The sequence below is a fragment of the Empidonax traillii genome, unplaced genomic scaffold, assembly GCF_003031625.1.
Source record: "Empidonax traillii isolate 1590-97213 ecotype Southwest subspecies unplaced genomic scaffold, ASM303162v1 scaffold140:size1466565, whole genome shotgun sequence".
Classification (NCBI taxonomy): Eukaryota; Metazoa; Chordata; class Aves; order Passeriformes; family Tyrannidae; genus Empidonax; species Empidonax traillii.
In genome coordinates, this window is record NW_020955333.1 from 862,096 (window position 1) to 877,996 (window position 15,901).

The 15,901-nt window shown below is 38.3% G+C and overlaps 1 protein-coding gene across 2 annotated transcripts in view; it reads left to right on the top strand.

The window, feature by feature from the left end:
- Positions 1–15,901, top strand: part of POLA1 (DNA polymerase alpha 1, catalytic subunit) — a 196,954-nt gene that overhangs the window by 979 nt on the left and 180,074 nt on the right. The window contains exons 2-12 of one of the 2 annotated variants that reach the window (XM_027884228.1): positions 1,320–1,444; positions 2,398–2,494; positions 2,964–3,044; positions 3,664–3,779; positions 4,034–4,096; positions 5,542–5,640; positions 6,875–7,070; positions 7,279–7,468; positions 8,351–8,529; positions 11,927–12,039; positions 12,482–12,598. In XM_027884228.1, the coding sequence (XP_027740029.1) occupies positions 1,320–1,444; positions 2,398–2,494; positions 2,964–3,044; positions 3,664–3,779; positions 4,034–4,096; positions 5,542–5,640; positions 6,875–7,070; positions 7,279–7,468; positions 8,351–8,529; positions 11,927–12,039; positions 12,482–12,598 (1,376 nt within the window). The remainder of the gene's footprint in view (positions 1–1,319; positions 1,445–2,397; positions 2,495–2,963; positions 3,045–3,663; positions 3,780–4,033; positions 4,097–5,541; positions 5,641–6,874; positions 7,071–7,278; positions 7,469–8,350; positions 8,530–11,926; positions 12,040–12,481; positions 12,599–15,901) is intronic. The other variant, XM_027884229.1, reaches the window with a different exon arrangement.

Here is a 15,901-nt window from a genome sequence, read left to right on the forward strand (position 1 = left end):
GGATCGAGCGTGCAGGGTGGGCGGCCGCGGTGGTGGCGGGGACAACGCTCCGAGAGGGTCCCGCGGCCTGGGGGGGCTCGGCGGGGCCGTACCCGAACGGAGGGACCCTCTCCCGGCAGGTGGGGAGAGGAGCAGAGGCGAGGGAGGTTTACACCCGGTGCGGGGGGCACGGGCCGCACGGCCCCGCACCGGCCCCACTGCCCCGAGCCGGCGGAACATCCCCGGAGGATGAGGGGCCTCTCCTGTGATCGCCGCCGGGGGCCGCGCTGGCGATTCGGGGCGGGGGCAGCCCCGGGCGCGGGTGGTCCCGGCAGTGGCTGCAAACACGTTTGTCTCGGAGGAGCGCGCTGGCTGACAGCAAACGCAAAGATCTGGCAGAAAGTAAACCCACCCTGTGACATCTTCGCAGTTCTCTCACACAGTGTAAATGCCCCCCTTTTAGCTCAGCCCGTAGCGATACAAATCTGTACTTGTCTCAGCCACACTGCCTGGGTGCAGCTCTGCTCACAGTCCGATCTGCTGCTGCCACCGGGAGGGGACTGTCCTGCTCCTCTGGACACCTGGCCAGCCTTGGTCGCCACGGGGTGTTTAGCTCCTCACTCAAACCCCTCGGTCTTGTCCCTGGGCTGTTTGGATTGGGAACTTCCGTTCTCTGTGGTCAGATAACTGGTTCCCCCCCCCCCCCAAATCAATACAGGGGAAAAAGGTCATAACTAGTTCCTCCCTTCCCCAAATCGATACAGGGAAAAGGGTCGGGAGAAGTGGAGAGCGCCCTGCTGTGGGAAGCATTTTTAAGGGAAGGAAGTATAGGACAAAATGGGATGTCAGTCCTGTGCTGTCAGTAGATTATTAGTTCGTCTCAATCTGGCTGCACTCTTAAACATTGTGAAACCACCTAAAAAAACCATTACTGCCTTATAGCAATGTAGGCCTTGTCTTAATTCTGGCTATTGCTGAGTTGTCATGGAGACATGCAAAATAAAAGGAGCTGGAAGTTCCCAAGAAAGGAATGGAGGGATCCCTTTCAGATAATGGTTGATGAGGTTTGAGAGGTTCTTTAGAAACAGATGGTAGCTTCGTGCTGAATATGAGTTGGCATGAAGTGTTTTTTGATCTCCCGGTTTGTCAGGTCATGCTTTCAGCATAATTCCAGAACTGGCTTATTAAGAGCCATCCTGATTGTGCTTTTAAACAAGTGGGCCTTTATCTTGATTTTAAGTGAAACTGTAGTCATCTATTAATGCATCACTGAATACTAAGTACCAAAGATAAAGCAGCTCATTACTAGACTTACTTCTCTTTTTTTTAATTAATTGCAGCTATGCATGAGTCTGGAAGTTTTGCAGCATCACGTTCTAGACGTGAGAGGAAGAATAGAAGAGGCCAGCAAGAAGCACTTGAACGTCTGAAAAAAGCCAAAGCTGGCGAAAAATTAAAATATGAGGTGAAAATTCCTCATCTTCTTTATGAAAAGTGAATGTGAGCTGAGAGGCTTAACTACCATTTATAGATATGTAAAAGTTACGGGAAACAAAATAAGATTAGCTTTTGTGTTTTTAATGGTGTATGTGTTTTAGAATGTAGCTGTAGTTTTGCTGCTTTCTGGTATAATTTATTTGTTTCTTTCCGTTTTTCAAAACTGAACCAGTTTTCTTAAATGTTAGTCAAACTATTTGCCAAACTGTTTGCTAATCAAATGTTGCCATTGCTTGAAAATTATGCCATAGGGAAGGACTGATTTTTAAAATTTAATTGCATAATTAGTGATATGATAGGAAGTACTTTTTTAACTTCAAATTATTTTAAACTTTAAATTAATTTCAGAGCTTTACATGGCTGAAATCCATTAGCGTTGGTATGCTGTGTTTCCAGAAAGAGACCAGAGTTTAAGTATTTAACTGATAAAACTGAAATCTGGCAGTGTAACATTGCTACTGTGTAATTGTGATGCCAACAGGAAATGTGACTTCCACATTGAGGTAGATAAATGTAAAGAAACCTGAAGTCCATGCAAAATTAGCATGCAAATAACCTTCCTTTTCACTGAGCTCAGCTTGGTTTGAGAGTAGAACCAAGGTCATTGCTAGGATTTCTTTTTTTTTTTTTAAATTTTGTTTTGATAATATGAAATGAGCAGTAAAGGAAGTCAGTTTCAAATGAAATCTCTGCCAGTGTTTCAGCAGACTTTGAGTTTCAGTATGGTGTGATAATTTTATAAATTGATAATTTGTCTTTTGTCACTGCCAAAAAAGAAACTTAATGAATAACTGCAACCAGTTGAGAACAGTGTAGCACTGTAGGAAACCATGCATTTCTTGGGAACTTTTATATTCTGATGATCTGTACTAATAACTAATGTTATGAAAACTGTTAATCCTCAGTATACCTTAACTGTAGGTTGAGGAGTTCACAGGTGTTTATGATGAAATAGATGAGGATGAATACTCCAAGATGGTCAGGGACCGTCAGGATGATGACTGGATTGTTGATGATGGTAAGTTAAGATTCATTTGCAGTTATTTTGGTTATAGTGTTATAACTCAATGTACATGATTTGAAGTAAGTTACGGTTAGTACATTCTTTAAATTTGTTTTAGGGGACAAGAAAGAGGCAATCTTATTGGAATTTATCTTTACATTGTTCTTATAATAGTATATTAGGATGGTAATGAAAATATTTTTCAGTGAAGACCTGTTCTTGGAATTTTATTTCCAGTTATCAGGATTATAGTTTTACAAAAAAAAATACTGTAATTGATAATTTCTAATTAAACACATAACAGTATATTTAGTCTAGTAGATAGATACTTCTAGGAGTGCTGTTGTTTTTAACACTTCAGCATTTCTAACTTTTGCTCTATATTAAAGAGGCAAAAGTGTTTAAGTATGTGAAAAAATTAATTATTTAGGAATATCAGAAGACAGAATTTAAACTAAGTTTTCAACTATTTGTTTTTCTACAGATGGGATTGGTTATGTAGAAGATGGAAGGGAAATCTTTGATGAAGATCTGGATGATGATGCTCTCAGTTCCAATAAGAAAGGTAAATTGAACATGCACTGTAGAATGTATTCCAGGGACTTTTAAGTGATACCTAAAATGGGCAACTTCTTGGCATCAGCGTGTGGTGAATGTGGCCAAATGACATGTTACCTGAAGCTCTCTCATTATCTGGCTGCGGATTTTGTTCAGCCCGCGTAATGCAGAAAATGGAGGTTCAAAAATTGAGGTCAAATCATTATTAACTACTTCAGCACTACTGGGGCAATTCTGCTTACAGTCTTCTGTGGAGTATATATTCACTTCTAGAACAAATGCATCTAGGAGTGGGCTTGGTTTTCAAAGCCAGTGGCTAAGAGATGTGTGGTCCCTCTTGGCCACTAAACACCTGTATGCTTTTAAGAATCTGGGATCAGATGGTTTTCCCAGCTTTTACGAGGCTGGTGGAAAACTGAGAAACTGAGTCTGATGTTGAGAATGCAAGGCTAGTGCCAAACACTTGGACGTTTTTCTTTTCCTGGAGATGATCAGGCTTCATTTCAGCCAGCAGTATAAAGGTGGAAGAAGCGGACTACATTGGGTATCTATTCCTGCTAATAACTGGATCCTTAAACATGGAGCTTTTCTGATGTAAAATTCACAATTAATATTTTTTTCTGTAGGAAAAGGTGGCAAAACATCTACGGTTGATAAAAAAACCATGAAAAAATCTGTGGTGTCAAAGCCAAACACAATCAAGTCTATGTTTTTAGCCAGTGCTGGGAAGAAAAACACAGATGTAAGTTTTTTAGTTTTTGAGTCTAAATGTTTCTGACTTGTTTAAAGTATTTTAGTGGGAGTGGAATAAATCAAGAGCTCATTTCAGTTTCCTCTGTCTAGCAAGACGTAAACTTCTATTACAGCCTTCTGTGTATGGAGCATTTCTGAAAAAGTTGTTTGTGTTTTGTGGAAACTGTTTAGTAATTTACTGCTGGTCTCCTGATTAGGTTTGCACATATAACTGAGAACTGTTTGGCTAATCTTATCTTACAGAAGACTGTGGACCTGTCAAAGGATGATTTACTAGGGGATATTCTTCAAGATCTTAATGCTGAAGTAAGTATGGTAATGAAATCTACTGGAAATACCTTAATCCACTCATTTTTTTTTTTGCCATGGAATTTATAAGGGAAAATACAGTTCTTTGTAAAACTAGAAGATCTAAGACTGGTTTCATCCATAGCACATCTGCTTGGTATATTCCACATATGTATGTAGTCTAGCTTTTGTCTCCACCATGCAGGAGTTGCGTGACTGTATTGGCTTAATAAGGCAAAACTGCTATGACCTGAGTAGGGATGGTTTATGTTAAGGAGCCTGTGCTAATGCAGCCTTCTAGGTTTTAGTCAGCTTGGAGTGAAAGAAAACTCAACTTTATCTGAATCATGTGCACTGTACATCTGTGTCATCAGGCTTCAGCCGGTGCACTGTAGGATATTTCCATCTGTTGTGTTTGGGTTCAGGAGAGGAGCTGAGGGAGGACTGTTTCAGCAGATGACATAGCCTGAACGTCTGTCTGCCTCCTGCTTCCCACGATTTGCTACAGAGAACCAGATTAACACTTCCTTTGAGTCAGGAGTGCAGGATGGCTGCTATGGCACGGTTTGGGCTGTCTCAAATGAGGCTGTTCCTCATCACTAGTGACTTTTCAATGACTTAATGCCCCTTCAGCAGGATTTCTTAAAACCGAAAGGACTGCTTACATGTAAACCCTGAAACTGCTGTAGTGGTGAGGTACTGAGGTGAAGTATGTTGTATCATAATAAGGTTAATGTGTTTTTTCAGAGCAGTAAGGGGTATAAGATGTCCCAATGTAAAGTTCTCTTGGTTTTGTGCTCTTGTTATTTTACCCCTCCCTATGACATCTGACTGAGAGTTATATCAGGCTATCAAACCCTGAAATCATTAGGCAAATGCATTTTTTTATGCTGTCAAATTTGTGGAATATTGATTAGGGAAAGTAATGCTCATAATTATACTATGGCTTTTATTTACTTAAATGGTAGTTACCTATTGATTTTTTTGTGTTTTGTTTGTTTTCTAAAGTTTCTTTTGTTATTAGCCATTGATAGATATCTGTATATGTAAATAAGTTAAAATGTGTTTTCCTCTAGTGTAACAGTGCTGAAAGAGCACTCCTACCTTTCTTTAGGCATGTATGCTCAGTGGTACTGCTTCAGCAGACATAAAAAACGTACCTCAAGTTATTCTCGTAGCTGTGTGTGAAAAGCACAGCTAGCTATTGAAACTCCCACTGTTTGAAAACTGTTTCACTTGTTGATGGCAGTTTACAAAAAAAATCTAGTGCCTGTCTTCATGGGCTGATTGTTCAAATAACTCTTTTTACATGGCCGAGCTTTATATCAAGAGGTGGGTTTTCTTCGTAAATGAGAAATTCCAGTGTCCCTCTTTAATGGAAAATTGTTACTAACCAAAGCAAAAGAAAATGCTAAAAGAACACCTCTTCATTTTCTGACTTTGTCCTTTTTTTCAATATTCAGACAGTTCAGCTAAGTCCACCACCACTTATAATGCTGAAGAGGAAAAGATCTGCTGGAGTAGCACTGAATCCTTTCTCTGTGCAGTCCCAAACTTCCAAGGTGAAGAGGAAAAAAAAAAAGTTCTCATTAATAAGTATTTTGGTTTGAATACTGTTGACTTTTATTTCTACTTCTAGAAATTAACTTTCTCATTAGCTTCCTTAGCAATGTTACAGTGTAGCTTCATTCATTTTTCCACATCCCCTTTCATGTTAATACATAAACAGAATACAATTAGTTTGATATCTTCAGTGTAGTACTAGTACATATATAATGTTAGGTATGTCACACAAAGGTGAGCTGCTGCTTTGTCTCTTTTCCAGAGTAGAAAAGACCCTTATGGAATGGAGAGGGGATATGGGAGGTGAAATAAGCAGGAGTATTTGTGTGTGTGGAAAAGGATAAGAAACTAATCTTCTGCAGACACGTAAAGCAAATGGAAAATTGAAGTTGTAGATAGAAGTTTGCCCTAGTGGAAGATTTTGGGGTGAAAGGAGGGATGAGCTGTTAAGGGTGGAAGGCTGGCATTTTGTTAGGAGTTCTGGTAAATGAGAAGGACTTTATAGCTGGAAATACAATGAGATATTTGGGAAAAGTCTGTGGAGGGAAAATGCAGTAGTGTAGATATATCTGATTTGTGAAACTTTGTGTAATAGTGGTATCAACTCTTAGGTTGAAAATAATCCCCAGTGATTCTCATCTTAGCAGTTGTGTTTGAACCTGGAAGCAGTTGGAAAAAAAACGAAAGGGGAGATATAGTAAGAGAGGATCTTTGTCTTCATGATGCAAAACAGTGATCACTTTTGTAGGAAACATTGAGAAGGAAATTAATTCCCAGATAGGCCATTCAACTGATGGCTTCTGTGGTCCTAGGAGGAGCAATTGGAGATGTTAGAGAATTAAACAGATGCAGAGACCTGTTGTTGGTCATGGTGAAGGCCACTTCATACCACGTGTTCCATAAAAAGAGGTTCTGTAGTTGCTGCCATAGTGGTATCCTGTCTGAAGAACAATTCTGAGGCTTATTGCCTCAAAATTTAAGTAAATGCCAGCCATGACATGTTGTGAACTGGTTTTAAACATTCTAGTAGACACATATCACAGCAGAAATGATTTTGTGGAATTTAAAATTTACTCTTGAGGAGTTTTAATTATCATGCTGAAAAATATGTGGAACTTTTCATCTAGCCCTGGTTAATAGTTCTGCAGATAGGAAATGCAAAGGTGTTTTTATTCTTTTTTTGCTCTTTTGAGTTTGTTTTTTTTTTAAATTGATGGTTAAAATGTTTTTCAGGTAATCACTCCTGTATCAAAGAAAGCTCATGCTCATCTCAGAAAGGAAACCCTTCCTCCGGCTTCATTGCATCCTAAACATCCCAATTGTACAGCAAAGTCTGTGAGAGTCTCTGAAAATGAGGATACCAAATATGTGCAAAAACCTACAGAAAATGAGAGGATAGTGAAGACAGTAGGAGAGAAAGCTACTGAAGGTATCAAAAACCAGTTCTGCAAACTCTTTAAATACAGTATGTTAGTGTTAAAACACTTCTTAATTTATGCTACCTAGATGCTTAGATAGCTTAAATGGGATATTTTGTTTGTGCATTAATACTGTATATTATATTCATGTTTATAGTATGTTATCTATGCATCCTGCTGTAGTATACAGTGTGTCATTTTAATGATTCAAGCTTTGAGTTCTGTCTGCAGAACTTGCAGATGATGATCAGGGGATGATGGATTTTGATGAGGAGGACTTTGATGAACCTATGGAAGCAGAGCATGTGGAAACTATACCTGAGATAGCTGAAAACTTGAAAAGAGACAACAAAATTGAAAAGAAAGAGACTGAGCAGCTGGAATCGGAGAAGAAAGAGACATCTGCCTTGTAAGAATCTCTTTTTCTTCTTTTTTTTCTTCCACCAAGAAGGCTTTCAGTATCCATAAATCTTAGATTTATTTTTGTATTTGTCTTTGTCAAAGGGATAATTGTGATGCAGACAGAATGATGATAATGCTGTGCAATTTGTGCATTTTTTTTTTGTAGTGACATTCAGAATGGTAACATGCTGATAGCTACTTAATTGAAAAATTATTTTTTGGGATTTAGCATGTGACAATATGTATTTCAGTACATTGAGGTGACTCAGTGTAGGTGTTGAACAAAATGAGGAATAGCTAATAATGCTTCTTCTAAGCAAATCATAATATCATAGTATCATATTATTAGTTGCAAGTAAAAGTATTGTTACTAAAAGTAATGGTGAACAGCCACATCTTTGGAAATAGGAAACAAGGTAGTTTTTTCCCGTTTGTTTGGTTTTTTAAAACTGTTTGGAAAATCTGTAATCATTATGTTTCCATAACAAAATATTTCAAACTGTAAAATGTTTGAATTATGAAAAAGACCTAAACATTTAATGGCTGAAAAGGTAGTTTTGTTGAAATAAACTGTTGTTCCCACTGGGCAACTTGTATAGTTGAATATATATATATTCCTTGTGTAAGGACTTGAGTGACCAATGCTGAAATACCAGATTTTTAAAGCCTTTGTGTGGTGTATAAAGAACCATACTTGTTTGTGGGTTTCTGTCTTTGTTACTCCATTCTGCTTTTCAGAAGAAACCTTAGGAAACCCAGCTGTTGGGAATGTTGCTTGGTGGTGGGAAGAGCAACAAAAGAAGAATATAAGACTGAAAAAAAAGCAAAACTGTGGTTATAGCAAAGGCATAATTTTACTTGTTTCTTTCTTCTTCTGCAAAACCTGCAGAAGTTGTTCTCTCCCAGATATCTCATGTTGGGACAGAATTGATGAGGATGAAGCTGATCTAGTAGCAGCAGAAGTTCAGCTAGACCCCAATCTCCTTCCACTTGTGAATGGGGAAAATGATGAACAAGTCTTAAGATTTTATTGGCTGGATGCTTATGAAGATCAGTACAGTCAGCCAGGTAACCGTTCAGTTAAAGGCAGAAAATGCCATTCTGATTCTTTTTTATTGAACTGGGATTTTCAGACTTGCCTAAATTCCGTCTAGATACCCTGTGTCTCTGTGCTCTCTGACTTATACATTCATTTCTTGTTTTTCTGCGCCTCTGTCCTCAGAGCAGGGCACTATGACTGGGAAAAGTAAGAATGTAATTTCTTGGCCTAGTATGGAAGCAAGGAGGGAAAAGGGAGCTACCAGCTCTCCTGTGTTGGTAACCCACTGGCCTTCTTAGAAACACTGCAGGAGTAAGCTGAATTTGTTTAATTCTTGCTCAGTGGTGCAACAATTGAGCATGCTTTCTTTTTTCTGGAAATGTAACTTAAATTTCAGGTGGATTAATAGGAAGCCTGTACAATAGCAGTTGCATGATTTTATGCAGAGAAAAGGCATGTCTGTCGAGGGAGGAAGGTGGCCTGAAATTCAGCTCCATGTCCCCTGATTCAAACTACCTAAGTCTTGAAGATTGTCTTTGGATTAACATTGCTGAGATACTCTGTGCAGCTGACATGTGAGTCCTAGCTCTCGTAGTCTTGAAAACTGCATCATTCTGATCTGAGCTCTGACAAAAGAATCTGTATTCACATCTGTTCTAAGCACTTCCCATCTGTCCCCTCATTTCATCAGCAGCTTCAGGATCTTAGGTTTCTAATTTGTGCCTCGTGGGTTTACTTGAAGGTTCTTCCATATGTTGTTGAGGGTTTTTTTGGGTTGATGTTGCAAGCATTGAGTCAGATACTTTTCTTTGTTAACACCTTTTGTTGTGAGTTGGGATGCCAAACTTAAATATAAGACTGTGCTGGGCTGAAGAGCTTGGTGATGGAAGTGGTAATAATCATAGATATCTTGATGAAATCAATGGCTCTAATATAAAATTGCTACTTTTAAAGATCCTGCTATTGTTATTTTTCCTTTTTTTTTTTGTCTTGTAAGTCAGTGGTTGCTGAATGGAACATAATTATGAAAGGATTTCTGTTCCTCGCATGCAAGGAGTGTTCTTTTCTCATTATGAGTTTTTCAGGATTGAATAATAAAGACTGCACCTGTTTTCAATTAGTAATGTAGAAGGGAAAATTTTGATACTGCTTTTTGTTTAACATGTTCATGATCTTTGTTTATGCCTCATTTACTGCGATGTCAAATGCATTGCCTGAAGAGTAAATACTATAGCATAATCATAAGACTCTTTCAAACTTAATGATTTTTGGAGGCTTTACTTTTCATAACTCCCTTTATGGTCTTACGCAGAGAACTTGAGAATTGTAATCCTATTAACATTTTAAAGAAATAACGAATAAAACCTGCCCTTTTTTCCCCTCTGCAAGACATTTTCGGTGTGTCTTGACTTTGCTTACCTTTTGGTTCATTGGTAGCATGATTTTTCTTCTCACAGATTTTGATTTATAAGCTTTACTCCTATTTCTTCTTTCCACAGTCAGGCTTGCAGAGCATAGGGCCTGATATCTCTTCTGTTTTTTTGGTTTTACATGAAATATCTCTGAAAAGTCTTTGACATTAAAACTGCTTTTACTGTGTGTGTGGGTGGTAGTGCATGTGTCAGTGCTCAACTGGGTGATCTCAAAAGGTTCCTTCCATCCTAAATTACTCTGATTCTGTGAAATCTGGATATAAAGACCACTTATTTGTCCATGCTAGAGTTGATTGAAGTTTGTCTTTGCAATCCAGGCAGCTTTTTATCCTGTCTTTGACTGGGTCATGTATCGTTCTTTGTACCTCACTTGCTTATATGCACCTCTCTGACAGGTTAACTACTCCATGCTCTTAATGTTGCCAGCCTTCAAGCAACCAACTACTGTTTTGTGGTCTCTCTCATAGTTTCATCCTTCTGTATGTATGATACAAACCTATCTGAGATTTTCTTTTTATCGCTTACCAAAAAAAAAAAAAAAGATTGCTGGGGACAAGAACTTCATCTTCCCTGTCACTTAAATCTGCAATTTTAGCTCTTTCTAGATAGTTCTATTCAAACTGTCTAAATCTTCAAGATTGCCTCTGTATTAAAATTTCTTAAGATACTTTGTTCAGCTGAATCTTGTATCCTTGGTCTCATCATCTTCAAAACCTCAGCATTCTCTGTCCTTGACAAAAGTAGTCTTGTTCACATCTATTCCAGGCACTCAGAAAATGATTTTTCATAGCCTGTCACTTTAACTTTGTCATCCATCTTAGTGCATCTTCACTGATTTATCTTTGATCTAATGGAGTAAAAAAGGTGCCTTTATGTCTGATAGATCTCATGGCAAAGATAGATTATAACTCTTAACCAAGGACTTGCTTGTGCATTGTCAGGCCAGGGAGAAATGCAGGTTCCAAAATTTTCTATGCATGAGACACTGTTCCTGAGACAGTCTCAGTGCTGATATTTCCGATTTCATCAATATTAGTGTACTGTAGGAAGAGTGTTTCTTATGTAAATAAACTCTAATTATTTGTAGTTTGAATGGAACCTGGTGAAGCCCGATTTCTGAGTCGTACTTGAATGTTTTTTGTACTTGTAATTCACAAACTATGTGTGAAAGGCAGGTGGCTTTGTACTATGTTATTTTAAAGATTGACATATTTGGTTTGCAGTTTGCAGCATTTTGTCTTAATGCCGAGTTCTCCGGGGTTAAAGATGCGTGTGTGCAATAATGACATGGTCCACAATGAAGTTAATTGCCACTAGTCTTGCTCTGTTCAAGGTTTCTGAGTGTCTCCCTTGGTTACAGCTGCTCTCTTGGCATCTCGGATTTCTTGCGATGTCACACATCTTTTGGTGTTCTCATTTGTTAAAAATAGTCACTTGAAAACTTTTTACAGCTGATCAGCTTCTAGTTGTTGTCTTCAGAATGTATTTCTACAGGTTTTATTGGTAGTAGAGTCTTGATCCACTGTCCTGAAGTGCAGGGAAGAGGAATTAATATACTGGTCTAGCTGAAGAATGAGAAATTGTAGATAACATGTTCCAGGATTGATTGACAGCACAGGAATTCTGATAATTTTCGGCTTTCACTGACATCTCGCTCCTTCTTCCCTCTCCCCTGGGATTATCAAACTACTCTAGATAGAAAGGAAGTCAGAACCAAATTTTGAGACTGGCTGTGTGATGCCATTTTGAATTTTACAGATCAGGTGTTACTATAGCAATGGAGGTAGAGACGTGATGAATGATACAGGTGTCTATTTGTAAAGCTGGTGTTTAAAACAACACAGAATGTGCTGATGCATCAGAAAGATTTGTTGTTCGAGGACCTAAACCAGAAATGGTTGTGTTTCTCTGCGAGAATACATTATAAGCTGCTTTAAGCAACAACAGGAATGATTAAGAATCACGTACTGAATTCTTTGCCCTTTTTCCTTAGGTGTGGTATTTTTGTTTGGCAAAGTTTGGATTGAATCTGCAAGCACCTATGTCAGCTGTTGTGTGACAGTGAAAAATATTGAGAGAACTGTTTATCTACTGCCACGTGAAACAGTAAGTATGACTTTTAAGCATGTCAAACAAAAGTACCTTTCATTCTGCTTATGGCAGGTTATGGGTTCTGGCAATGTGTTTATGGAAACTGTTGAAGCCAGTGTTGTCTGATGGAGGTGATAAAGTTAAAAACAGTATATATGCAATGTATTGCTCATGAGATGCAAACTTCTAGAGTGTTGTGGCTTCCCCTGGCTACAGTCAATAACTGCAAGCAAATTGTTACCTTTAGACTTGCTGTTTATCAAAGAAAGTAGTCTTGAAGTATTATTAGAAAACTTAGTGCTTTTGAAATGTTTTTCAAATACTGTTTAAATTTGGGGGGTTTTGGCTGATTGCATTGTACTTCTTCATTAACAAAGAAATAAAGTAAAATTCAATTTACTGGTCATGTCTGTTGGCATTTTTTATTGATTTGTAAAACCTGACTTCTGTTTTTTAGGAGATGGACCTATCTACTGGTAAAGAGACGGAGATTCCAGTGACTATAATGAGTGTTTTCAAGGAATTTAATGACAGCATTTCACCAAAGTATAAAATCATGAAGTTCAAATCCAAGGTTTGTTTACAAGTGTCCTATTTGGTCATTTTCTGTTGTTGTGGTTGGTAAGGTGGGAAGGCTGTTGAAACACTGTCCAGTGAGGGTGGTTATGCTGAAATGGAGATATGTAACGCCTGACATATGTAAGTGTACCTGCTTGTAAAAGCCATCCCAGTGTCTTCCCAAATATCTGTAGTCCTTTAAGAGCAGTAAATCTGCAACATGATTGTTCCATAATGCTTTTGAAAATACTTATTCGTTACTTTCTTTAAAACTGGGTTGAATGTCAGACTCTCTTGCTGAGCTGTTTTTGAGAATGCAGAACAGATAAAAGTGCTGATACCTAAAGCCTAGGTATTGGCTGGGTACTGTCAGAGTTTAAAATGACAGATTGTGTTGTCCAGCAGATAAATCAGTACACGGGGATTAGACTGTCTTTGCATTTGGTCACATATTTTATGGAAGTTTATCTCTTGGCATGTCTCATCCTTTTTCTCACCCTTACAGATTTATCTTTTTCGAGTGCATGCTGTTCAGAGCATGGATTGTAAGAGTGTGGCTGTGCAGGAGGGAATAAGTTGTGAGGGTTGTCATTCAGTCTTGAAAGTTAAGCTGTTCTAGTCTTAGAGTTATGGACAATAGTCTTAACAGTGTTATTTCACTGTGCTATTTTCCTGTGCTCTGTTTGCTCAACAAATCCTTAAAATAACATTGGAAAAGAAATATTGCTATAATGGAAACTTTGCACATACAGTAATGTAATAGTTGTCATAAGTCTGCAGGAAAAGAGCTGATACTGCTGATTGTGTTGCAGATTGTGATGCAGATTTGGACTGAATTAGTTTGCTAGTGTGAGAAAGCTTTATTGTCCATTTACACAGAGCATTTGTCTTTTGGGGTGGAGGGTAGAGGTGGGAAGCCTGGATGGGAAAAGCTCACAAACATGCAAGTTAGGGGAAAAGGTTGGTTCTGAGTGTGCTCAGAAACTTTGCTGTTTCTTGAAGTAATGTGCCATAAGTCTGGCAAAGATGATTTTCATTAGTTGTAACTTTTTGCAGCCTGGCAATCTTGTGACTTCACAGGATTCATTCCTGAATAGTTGATTAGGAAGTTAGATGGCAAGTAAAAATGCAGAAAGAATGGAATTTAACAATATGTAAATAAGGGGGGGGGGAATAAGGCAAATTTGTGTTGTAATGCAGGTTGGAAAGACCCTCAGGAGGTCATCTAAGCCAAAGCTAGAGTAATTCTGAAAGTTTAAGTTGTTAAAGTGAAAATGTGAGCAGTGTTTCTCAAATAGCAGAGTCATGCAAGATGTGATATATTTTCAGCAACTTGTAGCTTAGTGTGTTATTTACAGAATTCAGGGAAAATGTGACACTAGTACTTTGTAAAACTTTTTCTTTGTTCTAGCTTATTTTCTCTATCAAAACTGTGATGTAAATTTAGCTTTTTCAATTTTCTCTGTTATTTCTCTTGTAGAGGTGATTATAACTTAGTTACATGTGGGATTGGAAAAGAATGAATTTAACAAGAGATAAAAAACAAGTTTCTGATAGCTTACTGCTCAAAGATCCTCTCAGGAATGAGGGAGAAAACTCAAAGAGAAGCAGTTCCTCATTAAAAGAGAGGATGCAAACAGTTGTACTCTAGAAATAGAAGGAAGGAGAAAGGTCTCCAAAAAGGTGAGCTTCTGACAGAATCTTAGGACACCTCCATCTGTTCCATGGTGTGCTAAGGAAGAATAATGTGAATGAGGTGATAAAAGTAATATAGTTTAACCTTCAAAGATGGCTTTTAAAAATCAAGGTAAACCTGTCAAATTTTTTCTGAGCTTACACAGAGCTCAGGGTGAAAGACTTGTCTGAATACATGTCTGCAGTGCTTCTGGTGTCCTTGGGTGTAACACAGGAGTGATCTCAGGCAAGAATAGGGAAGTAGGAGCACTAAGACACTGTTCAGATTTTCCCTCGAATATTATAACACTTGGTCACCCTCATGGGGAAAGATAAACTCAAGAGATGGCAGGTACAAAAGATGGTAATAGAAGGATGAGACAAAAGGAGAATCTGTTATACCAGAGAGAACTATGAAGGGTTTAATTTTTTTAGCTAGTAAAGTGAAGAATAATGATCAGACCTGTTTGCTCTTTAAAAACATTAAAATGGGATGAGCAGCAAGAAAGCTATTTAAAGGACAGTTTTAGCAAAAGAGCAAATTTGCAATTTTTATTTCATGAATAAATTAGGTAGGATAGTTGGAGGTGCAGAGGAGCTCTGAAATAACCTACTAGAATTGTTTCTGAATTGTAAGAATTCAAATTATCTTTGAATTCTTCAGACTCTTCAGTAAACTGAATTTTACTAAAGAGGATAAAAGCTATATAGCTTTATTTTGCTTGTGTAATTTTCTGCTAATTTTAGTACTTACTGCCTTCTGGAAGGGTTTAATGACAATTGGAGCTAGTAGGAGAGTATGGCATTAGTAATACAGGGGATAAGAGAAAAGACAGAATAGTAGAACAGGGCTGTTGGTGGGGTCTTTGGAGGACTATTCAAGGAAGTATTACAGTAACTCAGGTATTTCAGATTACACAAAATTGATGTGAACAAGTGGTACCAAATCTGGCCGTGCTTACATCTCTGCAGCAGGGAGGCTTTGTGTTCTCTGCAAGATAATCATAGAAGTAGTGGAGTTGTCCCATTACTGTGCCCTCCTTCTGTTCATCTCTGAGATACCTGAATTTGCCTGGTTATATACCTTATTAATCAGTTTTTCCATAAGGAGTCATCATCTTCCTTTTCGTTCCAGTCGTAGCACCAGAGATGATGTGTTGTTACACAACCCTTGCTTATGTTTTTTCACAGGGGTGTGCAGGGCTCTCGAATTGGAATTATTTGTGGCACTGACCTAAATAAATGCTGCAAAATGTGATCTCTACACAGTTGTGCCTGTGTGTGGTTAAGAGCTAATGTACTTTGGAACTCCCCTGCTCTGTGATATGCAACTAGTGGTTCACTACCAGTGTTGTTAAGGGTTGGTTTTCAAAAGATTTTTAAAAAGCCAATGGCCATGTTGCTCAGGTGAGGGAAATACTCACAAGTAATTCAGAGTAATATGAAGTCTCAGTTTTTGCATAGTGTTGTGAAACTGAGAAACTACTCTTCTTCTGTCATCGGCTGGAAATAGGAAAGGTTACTAACATACCTGTCATGCACCCATCCTTCCTTTATTCGGAATACCCCGTTTTGTGATGATGCAGAGAGAGCCAATATTTGTACACTGAGACAAGTTGTTCCCTGTGCATCTTGGCCTTGCCAG